This window comes from Ostrinia nubilalis, chromosome 4 (assembly GCF_963855985.1).
Source record: "Ostrinia nubilalis chromosome 4, ilOstNubi1.1, whole genome shotgun sequence".
NCBI classification, from domain to species: Eukaryota; Metazoa; Arthropoda; class Insecta; order Lepidoptera; family Crambidae; genus Ostrinia; species Ostrinia nubilalis.
The window spans coordinates 6,369,681-6,394,325 of NC_087091.1; the positions used below are offsets into that span (position 1 = coordinate 6,369,681).

Genomic DNA, 24,645 nt, shown 5'->3' on the forward strand with positions numbered 1-24,645 from the left:
AAAATCTTCATAGATTTTTTGACGCACTCGTTGTAAACTCATGGTAAAGCTGCTGAACATTATCGCCCGTATTCACAAAGGATGCTTGCTTAAGTGAAGCAGTAAATCGAACGCACAGCGTTGAATAGAGCTTTGTGATTGGTTCATGTATCACCCTGTGCGTCCGCGCGCACTGTGAGACCGCATAGTTGTTTGTGAATACGGGCGCATGCCTACTAGGTACTTATGTTTTTTTCTAAATATTAACTCAAAGATATTTCCAGGCATTCCTCGAAATGGCGGAGGAGATATCGGCGGTGGCGATGGTGGCGTACTTCGGCGGCTGCGTGGCCCAGCTGCGCGGGCGCGCCGTCTACGTGCAGTTCTCCAACCACAAGGAGCTCAAGACAGACCAGACACACAGCAATGCTGTAAGTTATCTATTGCTGACACTTTATTCATACATCATCATCATCATCGTCGTAGTCATTTCACCCGCAGGACATCTACTGCTGAGCATAGCTAATGATTTCCAATACATTAAACATTTTTTTTTTCAATAATTATCACCTGAAACGAAAATGGCCAGGCCACGGCTAATCAAGTTATACACTGCCTGTACGTAGATAGGTAGTTGTAACTTACAGAAATATAATCAGATATACCTACGCACTTGTTACATAATGTAAATCTTATTTCTTGGAGGTAATAAAGACGCTAACAAAGGTGACTGAGATTCTTCTGCTACGTTTTTTCAACACCAACCAATAAGCTGTTCCGTCTGATAAAATTTATCACATTATCTTATTGTATTTCCCAATAACTGATTGGTAATATCAGCGAATCATATATTATTAGCAACCTCCGCATAGTACAAACAAATAACGCACTATTTTGTAAACAATGCTAGATTTCACGCATGCACCGGTACCTACAGCCGAACGATTTATGTCCTAAATTATTTATGCAATAATCAGTCATATTGTTAGTTGATTTAGTTTCAATTTACTGCGAATCTGAATATCATTAGGTAACAGTTTCGGCCAGTCCAAAAAACATGCGGGCCAGGCCAGTTAGTGCGCGGTGGGAACATAAATCAATACTGTTTTCGCAATAAACATTTGGAAACATGGAATCCGGCTCGAATCGAACGTGTATTCCCACTAATAACGTAACGATAGTTCAATTAGCCCTATTACAACTCTACAAGCGGATTATCGTACCGTATGCGATGGAGCATTAAAGCCGAGGTAACCAATTGGGAAATTCAACCCTACAGCTGCGGCCTGCAGTCGACCTGTTAATTTAATCTTTGTTAAGGGCATCAAGAACCCACAATTTAGATAACGGTATTCAATAAACCCACGGGGAGGACTGCGACGTTGTTCGATTTTGATTGAGTTACGAAACTACGACTGTTGTCTAGTTCATCTTGATAAACGGTTACGATGTGCGTGGGTAACAAGTTTAAAAGTTGCTCGCTTGCTGTGTGTGTGCTTGCCGCGAAATTGTTGTAATTGAAAACAAAAACAATTAACGCGGAAAGTTCATTAATGATTTTAATTTGATTCCTCGGTTTTATTTACTTAATTACGCCGTTATTGTTATTTTTGAAAATGCACTCGTGTAATTCGTTAAAATGTAATTCTGTTTAATTCTGAACTGTATTTTTAAAGTAAACATTTATTATGATCTTTTCGCTATAAAACCCTCATATATCCTTTAAAATCTGCGGTAAAAAGTAGGCGGGGATAGTTAATGAAAACTGCAATAGAATTATGATTTGCATATAAACAAACGCCGAGACGGACGCGTCTTTATTTCTGGTGATAAAAGAGGCGCCAAATGGATTTTTTGCTTGAATTCGTTTTTTCCATCGCAGCGTCAGTCTAGCACGGGTTACGGCTTGTATAAAATTAACGTCTCCTCTCAACGTCGCCTACACTAAAAAATATGCTTAACCCTTTTAGTGCCGGCTCTTGTTGCTTACCTGCCCGTAATTTATTTTACTTTTATTACCTCACCGACATAATTGGATGTCGCTCATTAACAGTTATTCAACTAACCAGCAACCGCCTGTAACAGATATTGAGTAACGCCAAATGAAACTTTCCCATCTCCCCCAAAACCTGAATGCGGGAAAATAAATCAATATTTTCCGTAACAAAACACCCAATGGTAGGATTAATTAAAACGCTTAATTAGTTTCGTTTATCCAAGAAACCTATCAAATGGCTGATAATATCGAGTGATGAGAAATGTTTCATGCCTCTCGGAATAATTGAGAACGATTCCACTCGACACATTGAATAGGCACATTGAAGAAGTGTTTGCACAGATTAATCATGATACGTGTTAATTGAACAAAATGAGTTTAAATATTTGTCTAATTAATACCCATTTTATGATATTTGTGTTTATTAATACATTAGAACAATACGACCTGATTGTCAACAATGCAAACAAGCCGCTAAGTCAACACGTGGCTAATTAATGTGATGATTAAACTAAAACGGATACAAGTAGGTGTCTATTATCTATTTGACTTGATATGTGTGCTTACTACGAGACTACGTAAATACTGATGCCGCTACGAAACGGTTATACGCTACGAGATTACTATACGAACAGCTACGACTTTAGTCTACTATACGCTACAATGTTTATGGTATCTACGAAATCGTAGTAGCTACGGAAGCTTAGTGTTACATTTTGGCATTCGTATTGTAACTTTACGTTAGTTACCTAAACCAAAATATATCAAGAAAATGTTCAGATTTTTCCACTTTTCTAAAAACAAATACTCCTTAACATTTTAAATGTATACTTGTTGTCTTGTAATATAAGCAAAAAGCCACAGTTAAATGAATAATATATTCGAATTCTTCCATCGTTTATTATTAATGAACTTGACTGAAACAAACGACGCAAGTCAACATAACAATATTCCACGGAGACAATATCCCGCCTAATTCATGCGCGATGTTAAACGTGAAACTCGAGTGTGGCACTCACAATAATTGGGGAGACAGTTAAAATACCCACAAGCGGTGATATTGTGACGCGGCCTGTCACCCGCTTCCGAACAGTAATGATGCCACTCCGACCAACGCCATTATCGGCGACTTATTTTCCGCTGTCGCTTCAAACGCAGACGCTCTAAATTTGCACATTGTTAAAATTCTGCATTGCCCTGATAGTGGTGTCGTTAAAATGTAACCCCCTTTCTTGCAACCTCAGCGTCTTTGTTTTAAAATAGCCTGTGCCCGTGGGTCTTTTTGTGTGAATTTCGTGTACGAGTAAAATGAAAGTTTCGGGCACCCCTCTGTAAATGGTAATATTCCTAGGGTAAAAATATCGAAAATTGAATTTAGGAAGTATTTTCCATCTAAAATTAGAGCTAGTCGTGGTGTTAAGATATTTGGTTCATTGTAATTGTAACCACGCGACATTTAAATTGTTTTGTATGAGTAGAACAATATGAAATTTCGACATCCTGAACTGATGTGGAAGACATCTACAAGTTTATTCATGTCTAAAGACATGACGAATTTCAGATCTCTTTGTAATCCGCCCGTAGTTCAGTGCACTATTAAAACTTATAATGAGGGAGTTGCGTCGAAATGGACATACATAAACACACAACTACAGTTCAAAGGAAGCGCGCCCGTTACATTAGGATTATGAAACAACTTCTTGGAAGCTGGTCTCTGCTCAAAGAACACAATTCACTCTCGCGTCATCTTCTGAGCATCGGTGCATTTTGAGGGTACAGCGAATGCAAAGCTTTGATCAATCATGCGATTCGAAAGGTTTTGTGGTGGCTGAATAGGGACGGACCCGAGTTATTCAGGCTCCTGCGACGACCGACGCGACCGCGAGAGATTGCGCGGCCCGAATAAGACTTTTTAAATAACTCGAGAGTTTGCCGCGCCACTTGCTCCTGTGACACGTGAAATATTTCGGATCGAATGCACTTCCCGAACTCACCTATTCCTTTACAAGAATTCGGAATTTTACGGCAAATATTCAAATTTATTAGCTTCAGATGACACGGTTCACATTGTGGCGAGTGTTACCAAACAACCCTAAAATTTTTGGCCTTCGTACAACTCCTGAAATATTTGCTTCCCAGTTTCATGCATACTTTGTTTTCTCACTGAATAAAGTGAATTTGTTTTGACACATCCAAAAGTTTATTATTTTTTCACTAGAGTCGCGCACAATAATCTAAATATGGATCGACAGCTCTGCGTGTACACAGCATGATACGACAAAGAGAGTGGGGGGTCAAGTCAACGCGAATTTGTTCGGAGCCTTTGCCGTCGGCGGCAGGCTTACCATGACATTGTTAAAGCCTTATTTTTGTGTCTGCCCGGCCGGCTTGTCAGCCCGTCGTCGGGCACAAAGCCACGCGAAAATATAGGATCAAAGTGTGCCGCCGTACGCGCGATCGTAATGCGCCCTTGGCCAAAGCAACTGTGTGCTCAAAGGATTGCGTCTCCAAGAACCCGGCGTTACTGTAAAAGATGTGTCCTTAAAATGTTATCCGTTGCCTATTTATTTTGAGAGTGTTCTATAACAGCTTTAACAAGATAAACACAATTTAGAAGCTGTACCCAATTCAGTTGTTTAGGGTAGGTACCAAACTACGTATGGCATGATTGATGTCCTACACTCGTCTTTTATAAACAGATCTCTGTTAATTCCAGGTCCATGACAGTATACGCAACACATTATAAAATAATTTATTCCTTGCTCAACCCCAATTAATAAAATGTTTCCAAAACAAAAACGTCGCGTTTATTGTTATCCTTTAGACAGCGTTAATGTTGATCTATGTAATTTAATTAAAGCCATTATTTAACGCAAAATAACTGATTGCTATCTCTCACGTCACCGCCGCCCGCTTTTGTTCAGCGCGTTAATAATCATTTTTACAATGCAAACCGCATAAATAAACCCGTGAACGTTGCCAATTATTTTATTTCGTATCTTGGAAACGGTAAATGGCGTCAGGACGTTCCCATGACGTGTCGGGTCCAATTAAAAACTGGGGACAGAATAACGTGTACACAATTTTCATTGCCTTGTACTAAGGCACTTGAGGAACTTTAGCTGGTCGAGTTTCTTTCATCTCAATTGTCAAAGGTTCGCATACACGCGGTCTAATCTCTTATTAATATTGTCACACACACGGGATATTTAGGAATGGTAATATCTTTACAATCGAGTAAAAAAGTACTTTATCTATCTATGTATATTGCCTTTATCTTAGCAATCAAGTCAATAATATTATTCACCAGGAAGGTGAGAAGGTATCTTATTCGTTGCCTCTAATAACTTTTATCACCCGATTATACATAATATAACTAAATAGATAGGTACCAGCCAGATCCACAAACGTCTCCGTCACACGAGAACACCCCCAGGGCTGTCCACATAACAAAGTAGCGAATTGTTGTTTGATACAAAATAAGTTTATGGGCACCCTTTGTTTGTCGTGGTCAATGTTATCTACCGGTACTCAAGGTGGCCCACGCGCCTGCGAGATAACTCCTCTCATACCGCCTCATTGTTCGAGTTACGAGAGCGCCGGACATGTTTAGTTTTTGTACGTGACCACGTTTTTATTTCCCCCAGGAACATTGTTACATTATTTCAATGCGTGCGTTGATACTACAATGTTATATTTCTTTTATATAGACAGAGAATAAATACAGTTGCCGGGGATGGAACTTTGTTTGGGTGAACATATCGTAATGATAACTCATACGGTTTCATGGGAAAGTTGTGGGCAAACAATGACATTTATTTTTGTTGATCTTTTTGTGATAAGTAATATTACTTACTTACACAATTATTCTTCAGTATACAAGTAGTATACTTCAGAATACAAGTAAAGCTATTTAGATAGTAAAATTTCTCATAGGTAGGTACTGCATATACATACATTCAAGTTGGAAAATCAAAATCTTTTTTCTTTTAGACTACATTTATTCTCAATGCAAATATACTTGTCTTAAATTTTCATGTAATCAAAATAAATTAGTCATTAAAATTTTTCAATTAGCCAATGTTTATGCAAACTTAATTGTCATCATTTCAGCTACAGGACGTCTACTGCTATTTAGCAGTATATTTATACAATGGTTTCCAGATTTACCTGATGGCCTGCATCCAGCGCCGTCCACTTTTATGAGATCGTCTGTCCACTTTGTAGAAAATACTCATCACTCCAATGTTCACTAACCAAATATTCATAAACCACCAGTTATATTTTAATTTAAAGCCTTGCTCTACGTAAATCACAAATCAATAGGGGTCGGTTTGCTTGCAGTCGGCGTCGGCGCAGGCGGCGCTGCAGGCCGCGCAGGTCATCTCCAACAGCGCGGGCGCAGCGTTGGTGGCCGGCGCGGGCGCAGCGATGCAGCCGGCGAACGGAGGCACGGAGATTCAGGTAAAAATCACTATTAAATTAATCATTAAAATTTTGAAGCCACGATAGCCGAACGATGAAGGGGTCGGACTGGCCGACTCGTGATCCGGGGAATGCGGGTTCGGTCCCCGCTGCCGCTCGACTATTATAGTGAGCTCACTCATGACACAAGCATATTTAGCTTAGTGCGAGGGGCTAACGGGACTATTAGTAATTTGTGAAAAAACAAATTACTAACAACCATTCCATAAAAAAAAATTAAAAAAATTATAGACCAGCTGGGCGAGGATGCGCGCCGTGATAAAATCTTATCGATGATTTTAAACAACAAAAATGTCCCATACATTACTAATCACGAACGGCGCGGGCGATGCGATACAGCCGGCGAATGGGGGCACGGAAATTCAGGTAAATATCACTATTCAATTAATCATTAAAATCTTAGGCTGAGTTGCACCACCTAACTTTGCCCGTAACTTTAACGATAACCGGTGTTTTTTGTATGGAGCTTGACAGATTTTTGACGTTTGTTAAAGTCAAAGCAAGATGATGCAACCCAGCCTTATAGTAAGTAGGTACTTCTACAATGTTCGTCTCCTCTAAGGATCTTGTAAACCATTAGTCTTTCTTAAACCTTAAAGGTGACTAATATGTTGTCCCGAACATCCAGGTAGGGCAATGCTTACCGGGATACCTATGTAGGCACATTCTAATGTGCCTACAATAACAACGTAGAATTCAAATTCTTTTCAGGGTCTACCCTACGTTGTTCCTCTCTCTGTAAAGAAATAAATCAGTGCGTAAGTCGAATGCACAAGTGTCTTATTTTTTTTAAAGATGCAGGGGTAACATGTAGCAGCAATACTACGGTATAAAAGTTTAAAAAAAAAATTCGCAAATGCGACGATCTTTTCTATGAATTTTTAACATTCTTCAAAAATCAGTACCTACTGAAAAAATGAATACCTATTCATTTTGAAATTCCAAATTGATTTTCATTCTGAACTCAATTTGATTTCAAAAACAATTTTGTTATTACATAATTATGCATCACTACCTAAACAGCGAAATGAGCCACCGAAATTATTAATTAGTGTTTCATTTGATCCCGCCGCATGCCCAGTCTGGTTAATAATGTGATGTAATTAGGCATTGCCTAAAGCCTCCACACAATCCTATGCAGCTTAGCGGTAGAGCAAGCTGATTACAAAGGGCACCTTAAATATTACACGCCACGATGATTCCATGCCAAAAAATATCAAAATAGGACGTATTTTTCTAAAGTAAATGAACGTTCATTTTGTGTACAAGACTCAATTTTTTCAGCCGAATTTACAACGCTGCCCATTGTGATAGCTAAGCCTAAATGACTCTCTATTGTATCCCGAAGCTCCCAATTTACTATGAAGTTAGTGTCGCTCACATAACTTTTCATTTTATAATGTTGTATACTGCCAGTATTTTACATCGATTATTGTGTCATACATCATACATTATAAAACAAAAGTGTAACGTATCTCCTACTAGCTTTTCGCCCACCGCTTCGCCCGCGTGGAATTTTGTCTGCCACAGAAAAACTTTATCGCGCGCGTCCCTGTTTCAAAAAACGGGATAAAAACTATCCTATGTCCTTTCCCGGGACTCAAACTATCTCTTTGCCAAATTTCATCAAAATCGGTTCAGTAGTTTAGGCGTGAAAGCAAGACAGACAGACAAACAGAGCTACTCGTACTTTCGCATTTATAATAATAGTATAGAGTATAGATTTTGGGCCCTTATAAAAGCCGCAAAAGATTTATGCAACGTTATTATAAGTAATCAATCACACATTAGACACGAATTCAAATTATGGGCTTTGTTCAGGCTAAAGGCTTTTATGCAAAATACTAAAATAGCTTTTCTCGATACATAAAAGGTCCTCCCAATGCTCCACAAGCTATAAATTGTAGTGGTTGGAGCACAGCTTAAATATTAGACGCGAGTCACGAATCCGAATCCCCGCCGGCGCAGAATCCGTCCGTACCGTGACGACCGGCTCGAGAAATTGTCGTTGCAACGAGAAATTGTCGCTGCAACGGGACACGGTCCCTCGGTCAATGTTTACTGCACTTTGACAATGTTGCCCCGGACTTTGGCAACCTCCATTTTAATTAACGTTTATTTTGAAGACGAGCTAACAAAATTTAATGGATAATGTGCTGAGTGTTTGCTGACTTGATGCTTTATTCGTGTTCTCTATGACAGACTACAGACAATATTCATTTAGATACAAAAGAACGGGTTCAAAACTCTTTAGTACACCTTATCCATTACCAAATTAGTACAATTACAGTAGGTAACCTGTCAACAGACTTAATTGATGCCACATTTAGCACAATTAAGTACATTGTAACACTAATTGAGTTCGTTATGTAATCAAACGTGGAGAAATATTTAACCCGAATTGTAACTAAAATTAACATAGGACATAGAACTTAGAAACAAGCCGATAAAGGCTCCTTTAATTATTACTAGGTGAATCCCTGCGGGTGTGCGAGGTTGCTTAGGGCGGATTTATGTCTTACAAACAAACAGAAAGGTCAATGAGATATTACGTAAGGCTGTTTAAAGCCCTCATCAGCAACATTCTTAAGATTTATGCCCGTTTGCTCCGTCAATCCCTAATTTTTAAGTGACCCCTAGGTAACACAAAACAGGAATTTTGTTTTCATAGTGGTCACTTAAAAATTAGGGATTGATGGTGAAAACGGGCATTAGACTCATATATGATTACGTCTCTTAAATTTTTAAATATTTAGTTATTTAGTTTTTTGCGTAGGGAACGCTAACTCCGAGATAAAAAGGCAGTCTATGTTACACGAGACACATTTCTGTAAATAGCTACTTGAATATAGAATTTCGCTTTTAGCTTTCATATCATTATGAGTTTGACATAGGCAGTTAATAATGCTTTCAATCTAATTGGACTGATGTAATAGAATAACAAAGAAGATTATGAAAATACGAACTTCAGCCCCTTTTAGAAACCACCGAACAATACCGTTATTACGCTTCCATTTTGATAAAAGAAGTCGTCTGAATAATAGTATTTGTCTATTTATTGTATTGATAAAACATAGGGCTGTCTAGTCGACAATACACAATACTCATACTTAACATGTTTTAATCAAATTGGTATAGGTAGTAATTGTTGCAATTCACGAAGGCGAGTGAGCTTTACATGTGTTGGTGACTCGCTACTCGCCGTTTTTTCAAAAGTTTTGATAGACATTACACTATCGTTATGTGCATTTACACTTACATACACAAGTAAAGCTCACTCGCCTTCGTGAGTTGCAAGAACTATACCTATTACGACTACATAAGATGCCCCAGTGTTTAGCTTGATGAGCCGTTGCCTGCACAGTACAGAGACCAAACTGTTTCGGCGTGGTTTCGGCCTAATGTGCAATGTTCAGTCTACGTTATGCGATGTTTGACAGGTCACGCTTAAACCTCTTGTGTAACCTTTCAACTGGTCACAACCGTAGTCAAATGTATTTAACAACTTGTTTTCCTTGGTTCTAGGGCGGGCCCAACACAGTGCTGCGCGTGATCATAGAACACATGCTGTACCCCATCGTGCTAGATGTGTTGTACTCAATCTTCCAGCGGTACGGAAAGGTGCTCAAGATCGTCACATTCACCAAAAATAGTAAGTACTCATGTTAATTACCTTCTATTAACCTTTGTATTTCCCCAAGGACCCCACACTCACATCCGAACCTTGACCTATCGCCCCAACCTGATGTGGGTAGAGTATTTAATATTAAATCATGTATAAACACACCGCACTAACAAGAAACAAGAATTACAAATACATTTTGAAATTAACCACGAGTCTTTGTAGTCCCATAATTACGTGTTCCTTTTAAAAGCAACGCTACAGCCATATCGCAAATTAATTCCATGTTTTTATTTAATTAAAACGTTACAAACCCCTGAAATTACTCAAAGCGCGAGCGAGCTTTGCATTATTAAATCGAGTCCTAATTAGGTATTTCACGATCGAATATTGTACGATAAGCCTTTATCGCGACGCGTCGGCAATCATGGCAACCATGTTGGATTACAGCGACTAAAACAACTATTAATAAATCAAATTGGAGCGGGCTTTAAAATTAATTTCGCGTCCGGCGTTATAGTGATAGATTTACCAAACATAACAGAGGCCCAAAATCCAAGGGCGCAATCCGTTTAAAATTTAAATCGTACCCTCATGCATATCCTAAATAAATCCGGCACACAGGAGGCAGGTAGGTAGGTAGTAGGTACATATTTGATAAGCTCGAGCCCGCGGCTGAGCTGCTGTACTGCTCACTCTCAGCTAATTATGCCGTACACCTAGTTGGGAACCTCGAATCAACTTTATTTAAAACCTCGCCGGACATTGCCCTCCGGGGAGCCTGCCGTCAAGTGTTTTTTGCCGGGAAATGATATAGCTAACTTCGTAATGAAAAACTGGGCTCATTGAAGCCAGCGTGAATCTGAATGCCTGCTAATCCACACTATCTATAATACAACTACATTTCAACTGACCCTCTATTTCAATATCTTTATAGAGCAATTTTATGAACACCTTCTATCTACAATTAAGGTAATCGGATAACTGCTACTAACAATTATAATCGTCGTCACAAATGCCGTGTTTCCACCGGAAACATAATTATTATTGGCAGACACGAGTCCCCGATGAATCTAATCGCGGGAGTCGGAACAATTTTATTCCGTGTCGAGGGGATTAAACAATTATCGCTACTGTTCACTAAACAACTTTATTTTGTTAGTAGTTTATTTATCAAGTCAATTCAAATCAAAAATATTTTTTGTGGAACATAGCTTGTAGAGCTGATCGTCATTCGATGTGCGACCACGGGCCGGAAGACGTAGTGGGCAGGCGTGCCACTAGGTGGACCAACGATCTAGTGAAAGTCGCGGGAAGTAGTTGGCAGGCAGCGCAAAACCGGTCGTTATGGAAATCCTTAGGGGTGGTCTTTGTCCAGCAGTGGACTGTGGACGTCATTTGGCTGAAACGAACGAACATAGGTAACAATTTATAGGTGCTAGAAATCAGTTTAAATTAGAAGTCAATATAAAATAATCGCTGTTTTGTAAACGTGAGCCAAATACTTTTTGTGGCAAAACCTCAATACTGCACGATTCTCAACGGCTATCCCGTTCGCCTCCCAGTTCCCACCAACCTCGGGGGAGAAGGATAACGTCGTCTAGATAAACGTCGAGTGCACTGGGCCCAGCTCATAACTTGTCGGTATCATGACGGCACCTCCGCTAATGCAGCATTTCCAATTTCCGTGCACCCGTACACCCCGCCAACTCCAGTATTGAGCACACACATTTTTTTACTACATTCATCATTGTCGGAGTCGGACTGTAACCGACCTGGGTCGCTTTGTAATGTTTGTCTGTCGTTTTGAATCGGACACTACTCTACTGACACTAAATTATGAAAGCGGAAAAATAAAATAGGAGGTAAATAGGCAAAGAAGAAGTTTTGTTGGCGCCCAAAGTGGAGGTGAATTTTAATATTTGATTCTATGAAACACCCTTATGCTTATGATAACAGGGCATCTACAACTTTGTATAAAACTATAACTTAAGTATAGGGAACAGACCACAACTACACTAAAATTGTTTGCAATGAAAAATCACAACGTTGCAATTCTATCAAAATCCAAATAAATTAAGGGCAGCCCCCACTCACAATGTCAATAAATTACTTTATTTGAATCATCGCTTTACAATGTTTAGATTCAAAAGACAATTAAATAAAGAGTGAATTGAGTTTTAAAACCGCACCTTCTCCCGCAAATCAACCCAGTGCGTTCCGCTTCCGAATGATCTCATACGAAATAGACAGTAACCGTAGTAGATGGCAGATCCAAAACGTATAAATCCTTACTTCAATTATCCTGTCTCGCGGGGAGCAAATAAACCACATATATCGTTTCCGTTTTCACTTTCAATATTCGAATACACGGAACCGTGCTTTCCCAAAGACGAGTTACGCTCTAAACGCTTCACTGAATTGACATTTTGTTAAAGACACTGCCCTTTTTTTATCGTCAAAGTCATAAAATATCTGCGTTTTCTGTACCCGGAAAATGTGTGCGAAATTATCTCAGTGAACAATTGTGTATGTAAAGTATAATATACGAGGTGTGTTCAAAAAGTAAGGTGACTTTGTATTTTTAAGAAAAAATATTTATTTATTTATCAATATTTATGTTGTCCCCTTCAAAGTAATCCCCCTCAGATACAATACACTTATGCAAACGGTTTTTCCAATCCTCAAAGCACTTCTCATAAGCACTTTTCGGTATAGCCTTTAGCTCTTCCAGCGATGCAGTCTTTATCTCCTCAATCGTTGCAAATCTCCGTCCTTTCATAGGTCTCTTTAATTTTGGGAACAAGAAAAATTCACATGGGGCCAAATCCGGTAAATATGGTGGTTGAGGCATGATTGTGGTGTTGTTTTTAGCCAAAAAATCTCTCACAAGCAAAGATGAGTGAGCAGGGGCATTATCGTGATGCAAAAGCCATGAATTGTTTTTCCAAAACGTTAGAAAAAAATTCATGGCACGAGCCAAGCGATATGCCGATATCCTCAGCAACTTCTCTGATAGTGATTCGACGATTTTCCAAAACAATTTTCTTCACTGCTTGATCATTTTCATCAGTTGTTGACGTGCTTGGGCGTCCAGAGCGAGGCTCGTCATTGGCATCTTCCCGGCCATCTTGGAAGAGATTGAAACATTTTTTTTTTACTCAGAACAGTTTCACCGTATGCCACTGTCAACATTTCAAGTGTTTCGGAGCACTAAATTTATTTTTTTTACAGAAAATTTGATGCAAATCCTTTGATCCATATTTTTCGATAGCAAAAAATCGCCGAGCACGCAAAACACTTATAACCTTTACGCCTCTCACAACCAAACAAAAAATGCTATACACTTGAAACTTGGTACAGATGTTCGGGAAGAATGTACAAACATAACAAAACAAAAAAATTTATAATCGAAAGTACGTTGCCCGCGAAATTTGAAAAGTCACCTTACTTTTTGAACACACCTCGTATACCTATTTATAGACAAGCCCCGAGCCACCAACGCGTTATATGGTGCCAATCCGTGAAAAATCACCTTCATAAGACCGAGAAATGTATTTACGTGCCGATTATTTTCTAGTAGAGCTGTGTACCCTCTGACTCGTTATCAATCGTGCTCTTCAAATAAACACGCGGCTTTCATGATTTGTGAGATTAAATATTTCACCTTTATTTATATTTACACGTTCAACATCACAGCCCCGAATTCGTAACTTTAATCGCTGAGAAGTTCCAATTCTGATTTATGTTGTAACTGCGTGCGTTCACGAGTTGCGGGTAAGTTGGGTAATGAATATTCTGTCAGGCTTTTATCGTATGAATATTGAACGCGTTAGAGGAAAAACACGGTCGGTTAGCGCGTCGGCCGCGACCTGACGGGAGGTTAGCATCAAACGCTTCTAATCCCGAAACAAATCTCAATGAAGAGCGCGGAGTCGCCGTAATCCCGCCCGCCCCCACCCCCTATTGGCTTTATTAAGGTGTAGCAGACCGCTACAATTATTATGCGTCCCCTGTTTGCGGTAGGTGTCGTGTCTGCGTCGCCGTCGGATTCACGTAATTAAGGATTTGATTCGGTAACGGATATCGTCTTCGTATATTGGAACTTGTGTGACTTCTGTTCTTTGAGCGCGAGCTGACTTCATACTGGCTTAGCTTGGCTTTGCTTGGGGGATAACTATGAAATCCATTCTGTAGTCGCTTTAAATAGAGCTAAAATATTCATCTCCTTACATTGCTCTACGTGTAGTCAAAACGTGTAGATTACTTTTGTTATCCAAATTATTTAAAGTACTTGCCGTCATCAGTTGTCTGAAAGGGTGCCCAAATTGTAAAATAAAATGCATTCAGAGGTCGCTCGTTCCAGAAACGGCAAAATTTAAGATATCAAATTATGCAGTAATCGGTCCAGCAAGGTCCCGCTTAATATTAACATAGCGGAAGCAACCTCTTTGCTCCCGCGAAGCGAGGATCACGGAATTGTAATTTAACCGCAACTTCCAACTTGTGTTTACGCAGACATTGACGGTTAATATATTCCATAAAGTAATTGCGCGTTCAGGGTGAATTTTTAATAAAACATTAAGAAGGACCGCACCGTCGATTGATTGGGATCATTTGAATTTCTTGCGCGAGCTTATCGGATTAGTCCCCAGAATATTTCTGGCTGCAATTAGGTAAATAACCCTAACAGGCGGTACGAATTCCCCCGAACTTTCTAACTACGGCAAACTTTTTATGTCAACAAAAAACAGCTAACAGTTTTGACGTTTTCATTAAACTCAAAATTTTAGAAGTGTTTACACTTTGTTATTAAATTCTAAACTGTTTAAAATGCAGTGCATTTATAACGAGCGTGCTTTGCCATTAAGTATATGGACCCATAATTTTCGTAGTTGCTAAGCACAATCTCGTAGCCACTACTTCAGCATGACGCAGGTAATAAATTTAGTGTACTGAAAGCAACACTGGCATTCGCATCAAGTTTCATTGTTCTTCATAAAGATCAGTGTATACAAAGCGTCACGAACAGGATGTAAAGGCGTCTCAAGCATTGCTATCATCCTTGAAAAGCTTTTTACATCCTTGAAAGGAATAAGAAAAAGGTTCTTTATCCCGGGGGTATAAACTTTCGTGTCGTATTCTCATAGAGCAAACTCCTGTACTGCAGACCGACACCCTTCAGCTGTGATCTCTTGTGGCAAACGAAATTTATTACCAATGATCTATAAATATCACGAGAATATTCCGTTTTCTTTGACGAAAATAACAACTTGATACCTACACAAGATGTTCGTAACTGTAAGGTATTGGCGAAATTAGAACTACCTTTTTATCTTTCTTTGTCATATTTTGTAAAACTGATTGACGTCCCAAACCATTACTGTGCCAGATAAAATTATTGTCCCCATTAAATAAAATAAAAGGCACCCAGCGGAACCCTTTGGAAGCCATTCATAACAATATACTCACATCTAAGTTCGTTTCCTCGTAAAATTCTTTTTGCTTATTCACGAAGTAATTACATAAAAACTCCAATTTGCGGTAAGCCTTTTATGCATTCCATTTTAACGGTCCCAAATGGCTGGCCCAAGGAAAATATGGGGCCTTAAAGAGCATTTAACTATGTATGAAGGAGACACCGCGTTACTTTTAATTTACACCGACAGGACCTGCCTTGAGTGCTGTTACTTCCAATATTTATGGGGAACCAGGTAAAGTACAATTTGCCGAATAGATACTCGGTCGTAATTGAAAAAATAAATAAACAATGATAAGGGATGAGGCCCTAATAGATTTTCCGGACGGTTTTGTTGACGATATTATTTTTTGTCTTTCCTTTTTACTTTTTATCGACAAGGAATATTAAAATAATACAAATAACATCATATTGGTTTCGATAATGTAAACGTATGCTTAGATAGGTTTATGAAAGAAATGAAATTCAGATATTTGTACTGGTATTTTCAATTATGCCAAGAATCTAGATCCTCTTTATGAAAAACTTGCTTATTTCGCTAAATTTTTAAAAGATGTTCCAAACTTTACTAATCATATCTGCTAGCACATAACTTAGTAAATAAATTATGTTGATTATAATGCAAAAAACTAACATCAAGTAACAAGTTACTAGTTATATCGTTATTGGCAGCGACACTTTACGGTTGTAAGGGCTTCTTGCGCCACCGCAGGTGTTGCGGCCCGGCCGACGTTTCCTAAAAATGGGAATTTATGTGCTCGCCCGCCGGACGGCAATGATCGCCGGCTCATGCCTTAAATTAGGGGGTTTAACGCTTATCCTCTCCCAGTAAATAGAGTAGACGACGAACTATATTACTTGTGGGGAGATACAGCCCATCGCAACATCTCCCTCTTCAACTCGATTGTTTATAGGCCGGTTTCGGTCTTAATGTGTTTTTTCCGACAACACTATCTCCCGTTTTATTACGTGTAATTGGTTAATAATGAAAAACTATGTCCGTAAAAGACGAGTAACACAAGCACGAGTACACGCCAACATTTTAAGTCACCAACCGCTCGGGCAATAAAGTAGTCGGGAGTTTATAACTAAAATAGGCACAGAAAGTTGTTTACTCGAATATTCGCTAAAGTGTCGTGGATGATAAAATAACTGCGGTACACCTGAGACACGAAAGCGACTAACTCTCGAGTGCTCGGTGGATCGCGTAGCGCGCCCTACGTTGGGCGCCAATTTCACCTTGTTTGAACGTCCTTATGAACAAGATATTGCCTGTCAGAAATTCCGTGAGACATCCAACACTCGAGCACTCTACAGTAACGACACAAAATTGTTTTATAACATTCAAAATGTACATTTATTTGATTTTGCCCAAAAGCTTTGGGGTGCAAAATTGTATATCGCGTTACTAATAACGTCAATAAATGTATTATTCAAAGTCAAACCCGTTTTATGTTTAACTTTGTTACATAAATTGAGAAACGTAATGTATTAATGGCAACACTTTAATTCGCAGATTCATTCCAAGCCCTCATCCAGTATCCGGACACAGTGTCAGCGCAAACGGCGAAAACGGTGAGTACTAAAAACTTTGTTTTTATTTAACTATTTGTGAAGTAAAGCCATAAAACAAAGTTTCCTATTGGCGCACGTTTCATTCACTTTAATGACTAGCTTTCGAACTATCTTGAAATGAAGTGACTCTGTCTTACTCGATTTGAACTGTGTACCTTAGAGTTTCATCTCAGTTGGAGTTAGTTGTTGATACTTACATTATTCATTACGCTTTTAACCGAGTTCATTTCAAACTATTTTGATTTCAATCAAGTAAATTGCGATAGTTGAATAAACGAGTCTGCAAAACATTTGACCTGAGTTTTTTAAAAATAAACTCGCAAAGGCAATCGACCCGTATGAATCGATTTTGTGTATGACTACCAACCCAGTTAATCTACAGTAAGCCGAGGCCGTTATAGCGCAGCAGTTCGCTTTCGTTTTGCAAATGTTAGCCAACAACGGAACGTTTATGTGCATTTAAGTACAATAATATCGGAAACAACGCGCGGCCGCGAGCCGACGACAATGGCCGACTGGGACATCATTTTTCTCCAACCAACTTTTCCCATTCGCTATTCATTTGCGTTAGAAGTTGGGCGTACGGCCGCCTACTGCAGCGACTATTTTAACTTTATTTCTGATGCAGCGTTCAGGGCAAATTAAATTTCGTTTTGCGGCTTCCGCAAACTCGCTTCACGAGCATAATTATTGAGCCTTTTTTTGTTTTTCCACCCGCTGAATGTTATGAATCGCTACCAGTAACTTTGTTTGCAACCGATCGGGAGCACATTGCCCGCTTTTACTTTTTATACGAAAAGTTTGTGTGTATTATTTGCTCGCCGAGTTAGTACGTCAATGGCCGAGCTCTATTCATTCGACAATTCGCTAATGAATTCTACAATGTGAGTCGACTATCCGTCCTAATTAGTCGCTCTTTACGCTCGATTCCTGTGGAGCTTAATGCGATTGGCGTAAGCTACACGCTGAACGCGAGAACTTATATGTACCTTAGGGTGGTCCTTATTTTTCGACTGTTGAATTATCCCCGGGGCACTTTCTCATTCGATTATATACCTCTAAATATGAAATTAGCTTTTTTTTTTTTTGTTAAGATTTAGAGGTCGCTACCAGCTGTCAAAATATTTACAAAAGCTTTGAAAATCTTAAATCATGGTTTCATAAATGTTTTATTTGAGGGTTTATATCACATTTTACGTGCAAATGAATATCGCATAGATAGAATAGACAATCGCTTCTTGTCCCCTTCTCCCCTCAACCCCTCTTCTGTACCGACCATGGTACCGACGCGTCGAGATACTAACAAGTAAACTCTTATATCTTAAAAATAATTGATTCAAATATGTACATTGTACATAATATCTTAATTCATAGCAACAACAATAATTTTGTAATATTTTTATTTGGCTTTGGCTTTAAAAATAAATGAATCTAACAAACACAGATTTTGTTTTTACTTAAAATTCAAACCTTGGTAGCGACCCCCAAATGTCGTTTAAAAATTAAAAAAAAATAATGAAAGACTTTCATATGGTATATATTCAAATTACGTGGTGCCCCGCAAAATATAAGAAAAAAAAATTTTTCGTAGAAATAAGGACCACCCTAATGTACCTAGTTTAAACTTCCATATAAACACTACATTTGGTACTTTGTTATTTTAGAGCTACAACTAATTAGTTCAAACTCCGCCAGCGGCTTGCGAACAGATTAATACCAGCGAGCTGGAAGCCCTTTGCAGAATTGAGATAACGCCGGCGGAGCGTACTACTGAGGAAAACATACGAACGCTAAGTACTAACTGGGGGCCGCGGCTCAACGGACGTCCCGTAATAGGTCGCTAATCGCCCGCGGTACAAAAGCGAGCGTTTCAGAACAAGACAGAGCAACTAGAATCGATTTCACAACTGAATCTTGTCAAAGCGAATTCTCAAATTAGTATTCAAATTCAAAGTAACCACAGAAGTTTTTCAACTGCAACGGCGAAATGACGAACAATAAACTATCCTTACATTAATACGAACTATACATGAGGACAATTCAGCGAATTCGAGCAAAACTAGCGCATCTCAAATTAGTGCTCTTAGGTCGTAGTAACATTGTTGTGAATCCCCACGCTCGCAACTTACCTATGCTCTATGCTCATAATGTACTAAATTCATTTATGCACTACGTGTATTACTAAGTTTTGCATACAATCAACTATTTGGATTACAAAATAGCGACCTAGGCGGTATTTAACCATGACGAATACAAAGTTACAGGGGTACTCAATTTATCATATGCATGCAAACTGGGGGTTAGTGGTGTCATAATATGAACGTCTGCTTTACTGTCTAGCTGAAGCTTGTTGTAATCTTCAGTGTGACTGACTTTACTTTATGATGAGGTACCTAATTTACATTGTGACAGAAACTTAATCAGATAGGTATGTAGATGAATACAATGAGTAATCAAATTCAAACATACGTTAGTAAGTAATATGTTCTCAAAATGTTACTCACATAGCACATAGTACTCACACACTCTGCAGTTTTCAATTTTTTAAAGAATCTCGACCGGTAGAATGCTGAAATATCCACAAACCATAAACTTAAATCGATATCCCATGTGTCAGTTAACATGTCTAATTATCCGGCGAGTAGTAACCGATGTTCAGTGTAGCAGTGTTTATGGCGCGATAAACAGCAGCGATGCAGTAACGTTGCATTAGCGGCAGTAAGCCAGCCTCCGCCGTAAGGACTGCTAACGAGCGACCGAGTCGCCGGACTATTTTTATGATCTCTTGTTTATCGACGACACTGTAATTGACTTTCAAACAACCGAAGATGCTCTAAGATTGAACGTAAAGGGTGAAATAATTTTCAATCGATGTCTCCTTGTCCGAGTCTGTTTATGACCTGGGTAATGAGTGGCCATGTCAGCTGTTTTATGATCAGTCTCATTGTACGAGTAATAGCATCTCTATGTTTTATTTATGAAACTTTACGTTATCACGTAAGAGGAATGCTTTATTGTTATAGGTCATTATAACATCAATCTGCTCACACTTTTAATGATCATCTTGTCTTATTTTCCGAAACAAGTCCACCAAAGAACCTGCCCCCCAAAACTATCTTAAACGCACTCGAGTAGCGGCAAACCGATTGCGTACCGCACTCGTGCTGGCTCGCGGCGAACGGAATTAAAACGTCCCGTAAGTGGCACCACAAGTGGGGGGCACAAGAGAGGGGCACAAAGTGGAGTGCGCGGGATAGTGCTCGCACAAAGGGCACAGTCGGATGTTAAGGTCTGAAATCCGAATCCGCTGTATGATCCTTGACATAAATCTCTAACCTCGCCGTCAAATCTTTTCAGCGGCTCATGCAAGTACATAATGCGGCCGATGCGATGTCGGATAAATGTGTTCTGGTAACGCCCGAGATGGGATTTGAAGCGGCTCTTGTGTGCACAATACCTGGGAAAATCATTCAGTATCGACAACTACAGAAGTGAAATTGGAACTATTACTACTCGCAGTTTATACTTATCCTATAGTTTCTGTCTAAAGTTTTACCTCAAGCATACTGATGCTGAAGGCAGCATCAGTATGCTTGAGGTACCTAAGGTCAACCTAAGGAGGTTGACCTTTTTCACGAGAAAAATAAAGGAAAATTCCAACAAAATATTGTTAAAATATACCTACCTGTTTTTCACCCCAATTTCTTGAGTAAATCAACATCACCCACATAATCTTTTAGAAGCGGACAAAGCTCTGCCAAAAAGCGCTTTTCAATTAGAAATTAATCCATGTGACCCACGTACGGCACAGTCCATTTTCCTACATTCGGCACATAGTAAACAACACAAACATAATGCCGACGACCTCTACCTGAAATAATAATGAGTCTCTTTCGGATTTGGGAGTGCATGTTTTGTTACAAACCACCGAGGCATGTTGTTTCCCTACGAGATTTAAATAGTTAGCAACATCAGGTTTTTAAGTTGGTTTTGCTAATTGTAAGTAGGTATAGCTATTATGTCTGTCAACTACATTCTTCTTTAGTGTACTCATGATCTATAACTTGAATAACTCAGCTTGATCAGAAGTCTTGGAGAAGAAATAGGTAGTTAGGTAGTCTATATTACATAAGTACTGGGTGGATACAGTTCATCTGTTCAACTGTTGCCTAGACATGTCACCGCTGAAGCACCTCATCTTATTCTTAAATAAGTAAACAGCGGGGACAGGGGTGTGCATTGGCAGGAATCGTTAATCAGCGCCGCTCCATCAGCAAGTAAAGCTAAGCAGTCTTTATACCTGATGTATCTTTTATACATAGAGGTTCATCTATTGCGTAGACGTGTCACCTCTGAAGCGCCACCTTATTCTTAAATAAACAGCGGGGACAGTGGTGTGCATTGGCAGCAATCGTTAATCAGCGCCGCTCCATCAGCAAGTTATGATTGATGGCGGCAGTCGCAGCCAGCCCGCCCCATCCATAACCAGCCGGCTCTGTCACTGACAATACCTATTAACACAAGCCAAGGTGTTCCGCTCTCTGTTTGTACGAGTATTGTGACAGCCGGGTTCTAGTTTTGAATTTGATATTTAAAAGTGAAAAGATTTTTTAATGGCCTAAAACTTTTTTTGGAACGTAAGTATTTATTTATTTATTTATTTATTAAGGCATACACAACAGGTAACAATCAAGGGATACAACGGTAGTTACAAATAATTGCAATTATTACAGAATAATGCTTATAAATCTAGATTGCAACCTAAAAACGTGTACACACAGCATGCAATAACAATCACGTAAACATTGTGTTATAGAGGTAAAAGTAACACAAAAGTAAGCTGCGCCCATGAATTACCCATAAAGACAAGTAATGCACAGGCGCAACCCGTTCGCTATGAAATCATAAAAGTAAAACAATAGTAACAATATTGAACAGGTGGGCGGGCAGGTATAATACCACATAATAAAGGAATACTCGCAAAGGAAAACAAAAACAAATAATATTGCGTTAGAATTCACAAGTTTCAGTATATATGTACTTACTACTCACAATAGCAAACAAGCAAAGAGAGAACAGTAGCTCAGCCGAGGATACGTTTGACGGTTCGTCGAAAGGTGTTATGATTCGCTACAAATATATCGAGGTTACTATTCTGCAGCAATTCGTTGTATAGCCGACACATGCGTATAACAGGGTTATAAAAAGAAGTATTGTTCTTATAAACATGCAAAACAAATGTTTTCATACGATGGCGAGAAATAATTCTAGCGTCAAGATTCAACAGAGAAAGTAAGTTAGGGGAATCAAATATGGAGTGTAAAATTTTGTGCAAATGAAAAAGATCCTGCTGTTTTCGTCGTATCTCAAGCGACGTCATTTTAAAACGCAAAAGTCTGTCATGGTACGATAAAAGTTTACGATTGAGTCCTAATCTGTAAGCGAGTATTTTGAGGCATTTATTTTGAACGTTCTCAATCCTTTTGCAATGTACTGCATAGCTCGGGGACCACACCACCGAGCAGTATTCCAAACAACTTCTAACAAGACTGTAATAAATACAGATAAGGCTTTGGGGTTTGCTGAAGTCTTTGGTTGTTCTAGCAACGAAACCAAGAGTTTTAAGACTCTTAGATATAACGTGGTCATAGTGGTCCCTGAAAGTCAGCTGATCATCAAACATAACGCCGAGGTCCCTGACTACAGTGGACCGCTGTAGTACTTGGCCGTCAATCCGGTAGTCAAAGATTTTTTTGTGTTTCGTCTTTTTAGTAAACGAGATGATGTAACACTTGCTGACACTAAGATACATTAGATTACGCCGACACCATGTCGAGATGCTATCGAGATCTCGCTGAAGCCTATGACAATCGTTAATGTTATTAATGGTCGTGAAAACTTTAAGATCGTCAGCATAGAGAAGACACGGAGAAACCAGATTATCTGCCAAGTCATTTATGAATATTAGGAAGAGCAAGGGTCCCAGGTGCGAACCCTGTGGCACCCCTGATGTAATAGTGACAGGAGCTGATTTGAAACCCTTCAATGTAATAAGTTGACTCCTCATACTAAGGTAGGAACAAACCCATCTTAACAGACTACCATGAAAACCATACCACGAATGCAGCTTCTGGCAAAGCAGCGAATGATTGACCTTGTCAAAAGCTTTCTTGAAGTCGGTGTATACAGAATCGACCTGACCACCACTAGCAAATGCCGTGCAAAGAAAATTTTTGTATTCGAGGAGATTCGTTACAGTGGACTTGTGCTTGACAAAGCCGTGTTGGCTTTGAGATAGGGATGGTTTGACATGGCCATAGATGTGATCGTAGACCACACTCTCAAATAACTTAGCCATAGCTGAAAGGATACTTATAGGCCTGTAGTTAGTGCAATCAGATTTGTCACCACTTTTGTAAATTGGGACCACGTGAGCAGTTTTCCAAACCGTGGGAAAAACACCTGATTTAAGTGACAAGTTAAAGATTGTTAATAGTGGTGTACATAGTTCATCCGCACACTCCCTTAACAGCTTTGGGGGTACAGCATCAGGACCGGAGCCCTTATTGGGGTCAAGCTGTTTTAACTTAAGGAGAACCTCATCATGTGTCAGCGACAGGTTGGAGAAGTAGGTACCACAAAACTCACCCGCACGTTCTGTATCGAGAGACGGGGGACTGGTGGCATCAAAAACAGAACCAAAAAAGTCAGAGAAAAGCTCGCAAATTCTTTCGCCATCCGATGCAACAGTATCACCGTACTTCATGGTGTGGGGGATGCCACTAGAATCCTTCTTGCTGTTGACATACTTCCAAAATGATTTCACATTGCTTACCAGAGAGTCTTCGACAGAGGAGATATATGATTTGTAACAGGATTTGGTAAGACTCTTGCATATAGAGCGTAAAGAAGAAAACCTATCATAATCTCTTGGATTACCATATTTTTTAAATTTTTTGTGATATTTACTTTTATCCTTTAGACGCCTAATCAATTCAGCTGAGAACCAGCTAGGATATTGCTTTTCTCTGGAAGACACTACAGGTGTGTGTTCATTAATGATACCGTTAAGCGCATCGTAGAAATTTGCAACCACCACGTCAACGTCCGCGTCACTGAGTAGGTCAGACCAAGCAGTGTTGCTGAGCGAGCCACGGAGTTTGATGTAATTACATTTATTAAAATTCAGTCTATGGTTGGTCTTATTTTTCAATTTTCTGAATCCATTCCCGATATTAATCTCAGCATATAAAGGTGGATGATGTATATCTATCCGTGTGAGAGGGTCAGCCTCGTGCACTGTAATGCAGTTAGTATTGCACAACACAAGATCTAGGTACCTGTGGTTCTTATTAGGGCTACTATTATACTGGGTCAGGTCACAAAGTGCCATGGTGTCCAAGAGGAGGTGTGATTTTTGGTCATTTGATATACCAGGAGCCATGGAAATTGAGGTAGGTGAAAAGGTCCAAGAAAGGCTGGGAACATTAAAATCGCCAAAAATTATGT

General features: G+C 39.3%; 1 protein-coding gene across 6 annotated transcripts in view; it reads left to right on the top strand.

Annotated features, from left to right (window-relative positions):
• Window positions 1-24,645, top strand: part of LOC135088582 (polypyrimidine tract-binding protein 1) — a 561,827-nt gene that overhangs the window by 520,565 nt on the left and 16,617 nt on the right. For 5 of the 6 annotated variants that reach the window (XM_063983454.1, XM_063983457.1, XM_063983456.1 and 2 more), the window contains 4 exons: window positions 264-410; window positions 6,302-6,439; window positions 9,986-10,112; window positions 17,078-17,136. In XM_063983454.1, coding sequence (XP_063839524.1) covers window positions 264-410; window positions 6,302-6,439; window positions 9,986-10,112; window positions 17,078-17,136 — 471 coding nt within the window. The remainder of the gene's footprint in view (window positions 1-263; window positions 411-6,301; window positions 6,440-9,985; window positions 10,113-17,077; window positions 17,137-24,645) is intronic. The other variant, XM_063983455.1, reaches the window with a different exon arrangement.